The following is an 11,180-nucleotide window of genomic DNA, read 5'->3' as shown; positions in this document are numbered from 1 at the left end:
CCGCGTACCGCAAAAATAAATAAACAAACGAACGAATGAATGAATGAATAAATAAATAAATAATAAATAAATAAAACATGTAAGTTCTATGGAGCCAAAAATAATGCAAGGTGTATGTGTGTGCGCGCGCGCGCGCGGCTGGTGGGGCAGTCTTTCAAATTAGAGCTTATTACAGATTAGGCCGTGCTGATTAGAAGTGATCTTTGCTAGGACTGGTACTTTATGTTTATTTTTGGCTGCGTTGGGTCTTCGTTGCTGCGCGCGGACTTACTGTGGTTGCGGCGAGCGGCGGCGCGGGCTTGTCATTGCAGTGGCTTCTCTTATTGCGGAGCACCGGCTCTAGGCACGTGGGCTCTAGACCGCAGGCTCAGTAGTGTGGTTCATGCCCTTAGTTGCTCGACAGCATGTGGGATCTTCCTGGGCCAGGCCTCGAACCCGTGTCCCGTGCATTGGCAGGCGAATTCTTAACCACTGCACCACCAGGGAAGCCTTCACTGACTTCTTGAATGCACTGTTTTCTATTTCTGAAATGGACTGTGGACACCCCTGGCACCTCAGAGCCTCTTGCTTCTGCTTTCCTGGGTCACAACTGATCAGCATCTTTACCTAATTAGCTACTAATGTAAGTATCCTGCTTCCCTCCTACCCACATCCTCTCTGAAGTGGCTCATTCTTTTGACACCTTGCTTGTTCCCTTGCTGGTAAATTAAAGACCTTCGGCGTATGTTTAAGATCAATTTGTCTAATACACTTTGTTTTTAATAAAGGAGGAATCTCCTCTGACTAGTCTGAGAGGAGCATCCTCTAGTGATAGAAGGACTACAACTACTTAACCATGTCTTTATTAGCCTGGAGAACTTAAAAAAAAAAAAAAAAGACTGATAAGTAAAATGCAGATATTCTACATTTGTAGAAAATAAAAATTCATTGAAATGGGGAAACCTCCCAATACCAACTACACTTGGGCCACAAAGCCATGAATTATCCCATTGTCTGTAAGAGGAAACCCTTTTGAGGAATCTGCACTTCTGTACATACACTATACTTGCAGCAATTTCAGGAGACATTATTTATGGTCCTGAGTCTTGGAGGAAAATCCCCTGGATTAGCCACTACTAATCACGTACTATCTGGCTGCTTGCATTGCACTAGGCTTCTGAATACCAGAATCCTTCAATTCAGAGTGTCCTTTGCTTCCAAGTTTTTAGCTCTTTTCATCTTTTCATTCATTTGTTCAGTCATTCATTTTAAAAATAAATTTTTGTGTCTACGAGGTGCCAGGCGTGGGGATGCTGCAGTAAACCCAACCAACACAGTTTGTCCTCATGGTACTTCCAGTCTAGTGGATGCTTCAACTGCCTTTTCTCAAACCAGCCCTAGACTAACAAAAAAAGAGAATTAAAAAAAACCAGGGAGTTCCCTGGTGGTCTAGTGGTTTGGATTTGGCGATTTCACCGCGGAGGCCCAGGTTCAATCCCTGGTTGAGGAACTGAGATGCTGCAAACGGTGAGGCGCAGCCAAAAACAAACAAACAAACAACAACAACGACAAAAATCCAGTCCTTCACCTGCTAGTCCTTTGAGAAACCAGTGCCAGGCTCTCCCAGAGCCCTTTCTACAAGTCATTGCTGAGTTCCTGGTTCACCTTCGTCATTTTCCCCTCCCAGAGCCGTGGCTGCTTCCTCTTCACGGTTAAGAAGATGGGAGGGAGAGGCCTGGAATGAGGAGCCCAGAGCCCACCCTACCCCCAACGTGCACTTTTTCTAAAGAAGCAGCAGCAGGAGAGTCGGAGAGAGCTCCACTTTATTATGGAAAGTTAAAAAAAGACAAACAAAACCAAAAAAAACAGGCAATTGAGAAGGAAGGAGAATTGGGGGGAGAAAGTTGAGGTGCCTCATTACTCACCCCACACCCTCGCAATTCAGTTCAATTGTGAACCACTAGGAGGAACAGAATTAAATAACTAGAGGGGGATACAGAGTTAAGGTTCCCAGCCTTCCCTCTTGGGGAAAACTGAGACAGTAATACTGAGCAAAGGTGGAGGAAGCCATACCCCCAGGTCACCCCAATGAGGTGACTTCAGGGGACAGGGGAGAGGATTCTATGTGGACACACAAGTAAACGTGGCTTGTCAACCCGGGACTTTGGCAGGTGGGGCTGGGAACTGGGGGGTTTTGTAAACCAGGCTGTGGTCAAGAGAGGAGGCAGGCGCTGTAAACAAAGGGGCAGTGACCTAAGGAACAGGAGGGAGAGGTGCCTGTAAATGCAGTGGGGGCCAGGTCTCCCAGGGACATGGGTACTTAAATCCCGAGAGCCCCAGGGGGTGGTGGGGAGTCAAGGAAGGCTGTGGAGAGAGTTACCCTGCCCATGGAGATGGAGAGGGTGCTCCATCCGTACCCCTCCACCGCACCCCGCGAGCTCTGTGCTCCTCCCCAGGACTTGATGGGGATCTTGGGTCACCTAGGATGCACCAGCATGTCTGCTGAGGGTGGAAACCGTGCAGTTGCCCTCCGCCCCCAGAAACAGGATGAGGAAAGCAAGTTGGAAGGTATTGGTTGCCCTTCCCTGCCAGGCTCATGTTCAGGGTCTGTCTGCTCTGAATCTTCTGGGCTCCAGGATCTTCAGTTCTGGGAAGGAGGGAGGTACATCCCAGTGTTGGAAGAGGGTCACCTCCGGCAAGACTCATCTGTGGGAGAGGAGGCATTAAGGATAGAGAATGAGTGAGGGTCTCTGCTTCCCGCCTTCCCTACCCACTGCCCACACTGAAGGCCAGTTGGCATGTAGGAAATCTTATAATATCTTCCACATCCTGAGTGCCTGTTACTACTAGTAACAGCAGCCATCACTCATTTAGCCTGGATTCTGTGCCAGCCATTCTCATAACTCGTTTAATCTCACAATAACCCCAGGAGAGGTTAAGTAATTTGATGTCCAGCCATAGTTCCTAGGTGTTCTACAAAAATTACTTAACCCTCCCAACAATTCCAAGAGGTAGTTATTATTAACCCCATGTCACGATAATAAACTGAGGCCAGAGGTCAGGTGATTTCCCTGAGGTCACACCACAATTAAGAGACAAGATGGAATTCAAACTCAGGCCTGTCTGATCCAAACGCTGTGTTTTTAACCACACTAGAGCGCTCAGAAAGAGGCCTGGTTTTGAAATATGGAGACCTCACGTGCACTTCGCTTCCCAGGACCTCCGTTTTCCCATCTGTTAAAGGAGCAGTTGGGCTAGAGGCCCTGCCAAGACCCTTGCAAGCGCCAACATTAAATCCTCCCCCTCCCTCCTGGACCGCAGTGCCCACTCCGAACACCAGGGGGCGCCGTCGGGCCGGCGGAGCCCGCGCTCACCCACTATCAGGGCTTTGGTGCGCAGCCCGCCCTGGAGCTCCGGCTGCAGCAGTAGCAGTTCCTCCTCATCCTCTTCGTCGTCGGGTTGGGCCACTGGGGGACTGGAGGCACTGGGGGCCTCAGGCTCCGGGCCCAGCTCCTCCAGCACCGAACTCTCGGAGGGGTACTGGTACGTGGTCTCCAGGGCTGTCTCGCTGAAGGAGATCTTGAGCTGAGGGTGGGAGAGAAAGGGGGAGGAGGCGAGGTCAGCAGGGGGAAGACCACAGGGTGACAGGTGCAGGATGGAGAGTGGGGACTGGATTTGGGCACTCGCTGACTTTGTCCTCCCCAGCCACTCTGGAAGCCAGTTTTCCTTTCAGTGCTCTCTCTCCAGTCCCAGATTTTCCCTCTTCAATCGTATCATTCCAAAAACATTGACTTTGACCTGAGCTTTGGCGGGGGCCCAGGTGGCAGAAGTGAGTAACACAGAACCAAGGTTCTGCTTTTAGAGTGTGGGAGGCAGAAGGGTAAAAACAAATTAAAAACATGGAGATAAGTCCTGTGATCAGAACTGAGTCTTTGGGCACCCTGGGAGCAATCAGGAAGGCTACCCAGAGGAGGTGAGATTTGAAAAGAGCTGGAAAGAGCTGGCTGGGAGGGATCCCCGCCAAAAGCAAAGACAGGCACAATGGTTTCCATAGCCTCGGCCCCTTGCTGTTCAGGGGAAACCCAGGACCCTGGTCACCAGCCCCTCTCACCCCCCTCACTCCCCTCCTCCAGCTGGAGTGGACCCACAGGAAAGGGTCTTGGGTCTGAGAGGGTAGCGGAGACCAACAGAAAAGTCCAGAGGAAATGAGACTCTCCCCAAAACACAAGGAGAAGATGAGCCTGAGTGCCTGAAAGGTGCAGCTGGGGGAGGTGACAGGGGCAGAGAGGAAAGTCCGGGCAAACGTGGGATGGGGGTGGCGAGTGCACCAGAAGGGACGTGCAGAGACAGAGGCAAATGACCAGAAGGGATCTGGACGGGGCAGAAAATCCTTCCTAAACATACTGTCTCAAGAGCAGGCGAGCCCCAGCTGCTCTCACTACCTTTTTACCCTTCCCCTTTGCCCTCCTAAGAAGCTCAGGGGGAAGGGGCAGGGTGGGATTAACTCGGGGAGCCAAAGCGATTAAGGAGACAAACAGGAGGATTCCATGTGAACTGCTCAGAAAGGTCCAGATGATCTCCCCAGGCCTCCTCTGGCATCTGTTTGGGAAACTCGGGGCTGGAGCCCTGCACCCCTGAGTCTCTGCAGGGACTGGGGTATGAGGAGAGAAACCAGGACAGTGTCTGGACAGGTGGTTGCTAACACCTGGGTCCCTGGGGGAAGCTAGAACTCAGAGACTGTGTGTGTCACTCCCTGGGTCCAAACCTGGCATTGGCCCCCACCTCACTGGGAGCAAAAGCCAGAGACTGGCCAAGGCCTACAGGGGGCTCCCAGTGTGCCTCTCCCCACTCCTCTCCAGCATCCTCCTCCACTCCAGCCACATTGGCTGTGATTTCCTCCAGCCCCACCAGGGGCACTCTTACCTCAGGGCCTTTGCACTGGCTGTTCCCTCCGCCTGGAACACTCTTCCCCCAAATATCGCCATGGCGCCCTCTCTCTGCATCATGCTATTATAAAGTTGTCATATTTGCTCCTCCTACCTCCTGGCCCTCTAGGTTCCACTTGTCCCTGTTCTAATGTTTTCCCATAATCACTTACCACCTTCTAACCTAACCTACCAGAGAATTTACTTATTTGTTTACTTATTTGTGTCTGCTGTCAATAGAAACGTGGAAGTTGCCACAGTGGGTAAGGAAGGCTTCATCCAGACCTCAGATGTGGTCCCAACAGAGGACCAACACTGGGGGAATACTGGGGGCGGGGGCAGTCCAGTCTGTACACAGTCAACCCCCAGTCTGTGTCTGTTGAACAGCTGGCTGGTAGAATCAAGTGACAGGAACCAGACCCCTTATATCCCAGTTTCTCAAAAGGAACTACTTCTATTGCTGACAGATTTACCCAAACTTCTGGGAACCCATTTCAGTTTTCTTTTCATATCACCTTTTGAGATAACAAGCTGCGTAGTTTATTATCTGCTCTGGAAAAGGATCCATTTTATTTGCTCTCCCTCCACGTTTGTCTCTCTCCCCCCACCCTGCTTCCCTCCTCACCACCCGCCCCAGCTTCTGACTGGGCTTCTCAGGAATGCACAGCCTGCATGGGGTGTGTGGGGTGGGGGGTACGGAGGGGGTGACTCACTTCTCTCATCAGCTATATAAGGTCACAAGGGGGCTGGAGAGGGGAGGGGCTGGTCTCCCTGCCAGAGGGGCCTCTGGGGAAGGGCACCAGCCACAGCCCAACCCCTGGGCTCCAGTGGCAGGGCTGGGATTTCTCTCCCAGTGGCAGGGATACATTTGATGGAATTAGCCTGCAAAACAGGAGTTATTTAGGGAAGGGGGGGGAGTGTTGGGTGGCAGGGTCCTCATATTCCTGATCTGGCAGCTGGGGACAGGACATGCCTGTCCCTGATGAGCAGGGTGCTGGGCGAGTGGAGAAGGCCTGAGGGAGGGCCGAGGGGAAGGTGTCTGGGCCTAGAGAACTCTGTGCTGCTTCTTCCCCACCCCCACCCCGAGCGGCTGCTTCCTTATTCTCTCACCACATCCTGAGCACAGTTCTGGCAGGCCCATGGCCCTGCATTTGCCACTCAGCCCCACCAGCCTTCCGCCCCGCCCCCCAGGCTTCCTGTTTGGGCGATCTGCTTCCGGCTCCCCTGCTCCCTGACCTAGGAGGTATGGTCACCCTCACAGGTCCTGCCCCGCGCTCAGACAGTCCCTGGGCTTTGGGCCCCAAAATTCATGCCTTCTCCTCTTTGTTCCTCCCCAGAGGCACAAGCCACCCTCTACAGTAGGAAGTGACTTCTCTGAACACCTCGCCCTGGTCGTTCCTCACCGACTTCCTTGCATCTGCCCAGCCTGAAGGGGAAGGGGCTGGTAGCAGTCAGAGAGCTCAGGACAGACTCAGGGACCATGGCTCAGGGATGGGAGCTTAAGGTTCATGTGAAGATGAACTGGGGTCTCAAGTGACCCTAAGCTTTGGTCCCTGTGCTTTCCCACCGATCCTGAGGACACAAAAAACAAGTCTGAGGATGTCACACATGAGATGAGGACTGGAGACTAGGAAGGTCTTCCCAGTCTCTGGAGAGATGTGTTAGATGCAGAGACCTCTCTTTCCTAGAGTTTTTCAAGCTGGAAACTGGTGTATGGGGAAGGACTTGGGCCAGGGCCAGGGCCAGGGGAAGAAGTCAGCTTGGCTGTTCCCAACTTCCCTGCGCTGCCGCCTTCTGCTGGCCTCGGCCCCCACCCTGCCCCCACCCCACCCCGTCCTTAACTCCCATTGTACTCCCTGCTCTCAGCACAGTGCCTCCAAATTCACTTCTCTTTCTTTCTACCCCAAGAGGAGGGAGAGGCCGGGATGGCAGGAAGAGAGGGGAAAACCAACTGCTGAGCCAGTTCTGGGGAGGGAGGGGAAGCCCAGGGAGGAAGGACAGGGAGGGAGTGGTGAGGGGGTATTTTGGAAGAGGAGAAGGCTTTTCTTGTCCCAAGAGAGAAGGGAGTACTGTCTGAAGCAGCGGCCCAGCTGGGGGTGTGCAACCTCGAGGTCACCCACTTCAAATGGCCTCTGTGTGCGTCTCTGCCATGGGGCAGACTCGGGGTTCGAAAGCCTTCTCTGCTCCTCGGCCAGCCCTGTTCCACTCCCCTCCCCCTGCTGTCCTGCGGTGTCCCTCCTCCGCACCCCTCGTCCTCGGGTCTGTGAGACCCTCCTCCGCTCACTTCTCCCTACAAGCCCAAAGCCACCCCTCCACCTCCCCAGGCTTCCCGCCCCGACATCCTCCCCCCCTGGAAGGCTGGAAGTGCTTTTGCCCTGCGGACCCTGCCCTCACAGGCTCCAGGCTGTGGCCTCAGCTCAGGTCTCCCACCAGACGGCCTGGGTTGGGTCACAGACTCAGCAGTGGAAAGAACTGGGGGGCTGGGGGCTCAGAGCCTGAGGGAAAGGAGGGTGAGCAGCCTGGGCACACCCTGAGAGCGACACACCCAGGACAGCGCTTGCTTGCGGGGCAGCCTGCTTGGGCTGGGAAGTGAATGGAAAAGAAGGCCTACGAGAAGGAAGGGTGTGTGCGCAGGGGAGGACGAGCGGCGGCAGGAATCAACAGGAACGCATAGACCAAGACAAGAATACAGGCGTATGAGACAGAGACAGGAGCCCACAGAGAGCTGACAAGTGGGCTTCTAAGGAGTCTGACTTGGCTGCTCCCTACCTGTTTGTGGTGCCTTTCAGGGGACCCCTTGACAAGGCAGCTGCGGCCGAGGCGGAGGTAGCCCCCCAGAACCAAGATCTCCTCGGCAGTTGGGTACCGCTTCTTCCCAGCCCCAGCGACTGCAGCGTCAGCTGTGGCTGGGCTGGCCGGAGTGGCAGGGGCTGCAGGGGGCACGGACCGCCGGGGGTTGACTGTGAAGGTGTGTCCGCTGCGGCGGGGGGCCCCCACCCCTGGCCCTGCCTTCACCCCATAGAACAGCCGGCTCATGAGGGGATCCCCAGGGGACTGGGGGGCAGGTGGGGCTGGGGGTGGGGGAGACAGAGGGGCTGCTGGTGGGGGCCGGAGTTCCCCTGCTTCCTCTTCCTGCTGTCTAGAGCCTCCAGTCCCAGCGTCTTCTGGTGGGAGGGGGGAGGGCACAGAGCAGCGGTTCTGCAGGGCGCTCAGAGGCCTGCCCTGAGCCCCTGCCTCCTCCTTCTCAGCTTCCCCTTCTCCAGCCTCTGCAGCGAGAGGACTCAGGTGCTTCTCGGCCGACTCTGGAGGGTCTGGTTTCTGAGTTTGAGTCTCTGTGTCCCTGGGTGTCCAGTCTCGAACCTTCCCAGAGTTCAGCGTCCATTTCCACCCTTCTGTCAGCCTCAAGCCCCTCTCGCCATCCTCCGCAGGGGTGGGCCTCTGTTCTGCTGCCCCCACTCCTCCAGAACCGCTCTCTGGAGCCTCCCTTGTCAGGGTCTCTGAGGACGCTGTAATCTCTTTTGGGACCATCCTTGGACTTGGCCTGTCTTCTTGTCTCCCACATCCCTCTGAGCAGTCTTTTCTTTCTTCTCCTGAGCTCAGCCTCCACTCTGATGTCTCCGGTTGTACCCAACTCTGCTCCTGAGACTCTCTGGAGTCAGGCCTCCATTTATGGGCCTCTGTCAGGCCCAACTTCTGGTTGTCTGACTCCACTGGGCTCAGTCTATCTTCCACCACCTCTTTTCTCCTGGGGCTTTGTCCTTGAGGCTCTGCCAGTCTCAGACTCCGCTCTGGAGTTCCTCCAGGGCTCAGCCTCCATTTCCTCGCCTCCGACAGTCTGGAGCTCCTGTCTCCAGCCTCTCCTGGGCTCTGCCTCCAGTCTCGAGCCTCCAAAGGCCTGGGGCTCGACTCTCGAGCGCCCCCTATCCCCAGCCTCCTCTCTCGGGCTTCCCTGGGACTGAGCCGCTCTTCTCTTGACTCTCTTCCCCTGGGGCTCTGATCCCGCATCTCCCCAGGGCTGGGCCTCCGCTCCCAGGCCTCTGAAGACCCAGGCCGTCTCTCTGCAAGGAGCTCTTCACTCCGCTGCTGTTGCTGCTGCTGGCGCTCTTGCCGAATAAATCGGTTCTGGTGCACTGGCCCAATGGCCTCCAGGAGGACAGCAGACTCGTCTGGGTCTGGAGGTCCAGCCTCCGTAGTCCCAGGCGCAGAGCTAGGCTCCCCGGGAGACAGACCAAGCCTGGCCCGGCGGCGCTCCAGAAGCCCCCGCTTCCAGGCTGGCATCTGGGACAGCCGCTCCTGCTCTGCCTTCTCCCGGCCACGAACGGCTGCCTCCTCCTGCCGGCGCCGGGCTAGCAGCTGTAGCTTCCAGTCCGGGATGGTGGCCATGGTCCCCTTAGGGAGGGTGGGGAACGCTGGGGGCAGAGAACAGGAAGGAGAGGCTCCAGAGAGGCCCAGGGGGTGAGAATGGGGGTGGGAGGGGAGGAAGTGGAGCGGAGAGGTGGGACACAGAGGAGGGCAGAGGAGCTGAGGGTGAGGACAGAGGGAAAGAGGGGGGAGCAGAGAAAGGGGAAAAACTGAGAAGGTGAAGGGGAAACTAAGAGTCAAGTTGATGGCGGTCGGGGGATGGGTTGAGAGGAAGAGTGGAGATTCAGGGCAAAGAGGCAGGAGTCAGATTTGTCAGTACAGGTTATTGGGTATCAGAGACAGTCCCCAGGATGTGAGAAGAGAGAAAAACGAGGGAAGTTGGCGCGAGGGCGAAGAGAGAAAGGAGAGGCTGGGCGAGAGGGGGACAGGCGAGGTTGCCTCACCGCTACCCCAGGAGCGGTGAGAGTGGGAAGAGAGGTCAGGGAATCCCGCCGGAGAGGGGGCAGTGGGACCTGAGGGGGTGTCGGGGAGGTGGGAGGGCGGAGAGTGGAGAGGTCTAAGGGAGAAGGGGAAGTCAGGGGGCAGAGGGGCGACGGGGTTCCGCGGCTGCAGCCCGGCGCGTCTCAGCGTGGGCCCAGGAGGTCCGGCCTCCCCTTCCAGCTCTGCTCGGGCCACGCCTCTCCGGCCCCCCAGCCCCCACCCCTCCGCCCCGCACTCCGCCCCGAGGCGTGTCAGGGGAAATACCCTCCCCGGGGACCTTCGGAACCCGGGTGTCGGACCTGCCAGCACGTTCCCAGAACCCTGGCGTCCACCCCCACCCTAACGCGGTCCCGGCACCACCGCCTGCCTCCCCCACCGTCGGTGCCCCGGGACCCAGGCGTGCGGAGCACCGGCACCTCTTTTTTCCGGAGCCTGCCAGTCCCGTGCCCGGGTCTGGGCTCTCACGGAACCCCGACATAGCCGGCCATCCCCACCCGGCTCTGACCGCACAGACAGGCAATCTCGGCACAAAGAACAGACAGCCCAAGGTCCGGGCCGGGGCCGGGAGAGGAGACACCCCCTCCCCAAGGCTGAAGCCCCTCAGTCAACTCACACGCCGCGGGGCTCCCAGGGGAGGGGGAGCGAAGGAGCCTGACGTCCGGAGAGCGGAGGAGAGAGGAAGAGGAGGAGAGAGGGATCGAGGGAGATCCGGAGACAGGAGGGAGGGGAGGAGGGAGGGAGAGGAGGACGCAAAGAGGGAGCCAAGGAGGAGGGACGGAGACAGAGACCAGGGGGCCGGGCGGGGGGAGACGGCCGCTTTGTCTGAGGACAATGGGGAGAGGGAAGGGGGCGCGGGGCGGAGCCGGGCGAGGGGGCGGAGCCTCGCTCCCTCCGACCCCGCGTGGGACTCGGCTCCGGGTCTCCTCTCTTCCCGCCGCCAGCCCTGGCCCTCTGCCGTCTGTCCCCAGGGCCTCTCACCCGGCTCCCGGATAACCCAGGTGTCCAGACCTCCGCCCCCAGCTCGCCAACCCAGGGCGGCGGCCCGTGACTCAGGCCCCTCGAGGGACTTGGGGAGGAAGCGGCAGCTGCTCCGAGCCGGGCCCGCCCTTCCCATCTCCTGCCGCTCCTCCCCACGCGTTTGCCTTCCCGGGCCAGCCTTTGTTACCGTGGGGGCCGGGGCGGCCGCCGGGCTGCGGGGGACCCGTAGGGAGGGGGCGACAGCAGGAGCGGCGCTCGGAAGCCAACGGATTTGGAAGCTAGCTCCCTTACCCGAGCCGCTGCCCCACTCTTCCGCTTCAACCTGTCTGCCGAGGGTCCCCAGGTCTGCAGCGAGGAAATTGGGGGATTTTGAGGAAGGGAGACCGGGTGCTCCGGGAAGGTGCGGGGCGGGGGGGGGGTCCGCGGGGAGTGGCCGCCACCCAGCGGTCATCAGAG

General features: G+C 57.7%; 1 protein-coding gene across 4 annotated transcripts; it reads right to left on the bottom strand.

Moving 5' to 3' along the window:
- Positions 1-1,785: 1,785 nt before the first annotated feature.
- Positions 1,786-10,744, bottom strand: PPP1R18 (protein phosphatase 1 regulatory subunit 18). Of its 4 annotated transcripts, none has more exons than XM_082639555.1 (3): positions 7,674-10,342; positions 3,354-3,564; positions 1,786-2,685 (listed from the first exon to the last, which is right to left on the bottom strand). In XM_082639555.1, exons 1-3 carry the CDS (start codon positions 9,285-9,287, stop codon positions 2,666-2,668), a joined length of 1,845 nt encoding a protein of 614 aa, XP_082495681.1. In that variant the 5' UTR covers positions 9,288-10,342; the 3' UTR covers positions 1,786-2,665. The 4 variants fall into 4 exon arrangements, with proteins under 4 accessions (XP_082495681.1, XP_082495680.1, XP_082495682.1 ...); XM_082639554.1 differs by lacking the exon at positions 1,786-2,685 and adding an exon at positions 10,360-10,744 and having other exon boundaries at positions 3,202-3,564; positions 7,674-9,313; XM_082639556.1 differs by lacking the exon at positions 1,786-2,685 and having other exon boundaries at positions 3,202-3,564; positions 7,674-9,313; positions 10,163-10,338.
- Between the last annotated feature and the right edge of the window lie 436 nt (positions 10,745-11,180).

This window comes from Mesoplodon mirus (genome assembly GCF_964341445.2).
Source record: "Mesoplodon mirus genome assembly, chromosome: 12".
NCBI classification, from domain to species: domain Eukaryota; kingdom Metazoa; phylum Chordata; class Mammalia; order Artiodactyla; family Ziphiidae; genus Mesoplodon; species Mesoplodon mirus.
Note: the sequence above shows the minus strand (reverse complement) of the source record. Positions and strands in the feature narration are given on the sequence as shown.

Coding starts and splice junctions, on each gene's coding strand:
- PPP1R18 (XM_082639554.1), bottom strand. CDS start 9,287: ATGGCCACCATCCCGGACTGGAAGCTACAGCTGCTAGCCCGGCGCCGG. Junction 3,565..7,673: donor CTGAAAGGCACCACAAACAG/GTAGGGAGCAGC, acceptor TCCCACCCTCAG/CTCAAGATCTCCTTCAGCGA.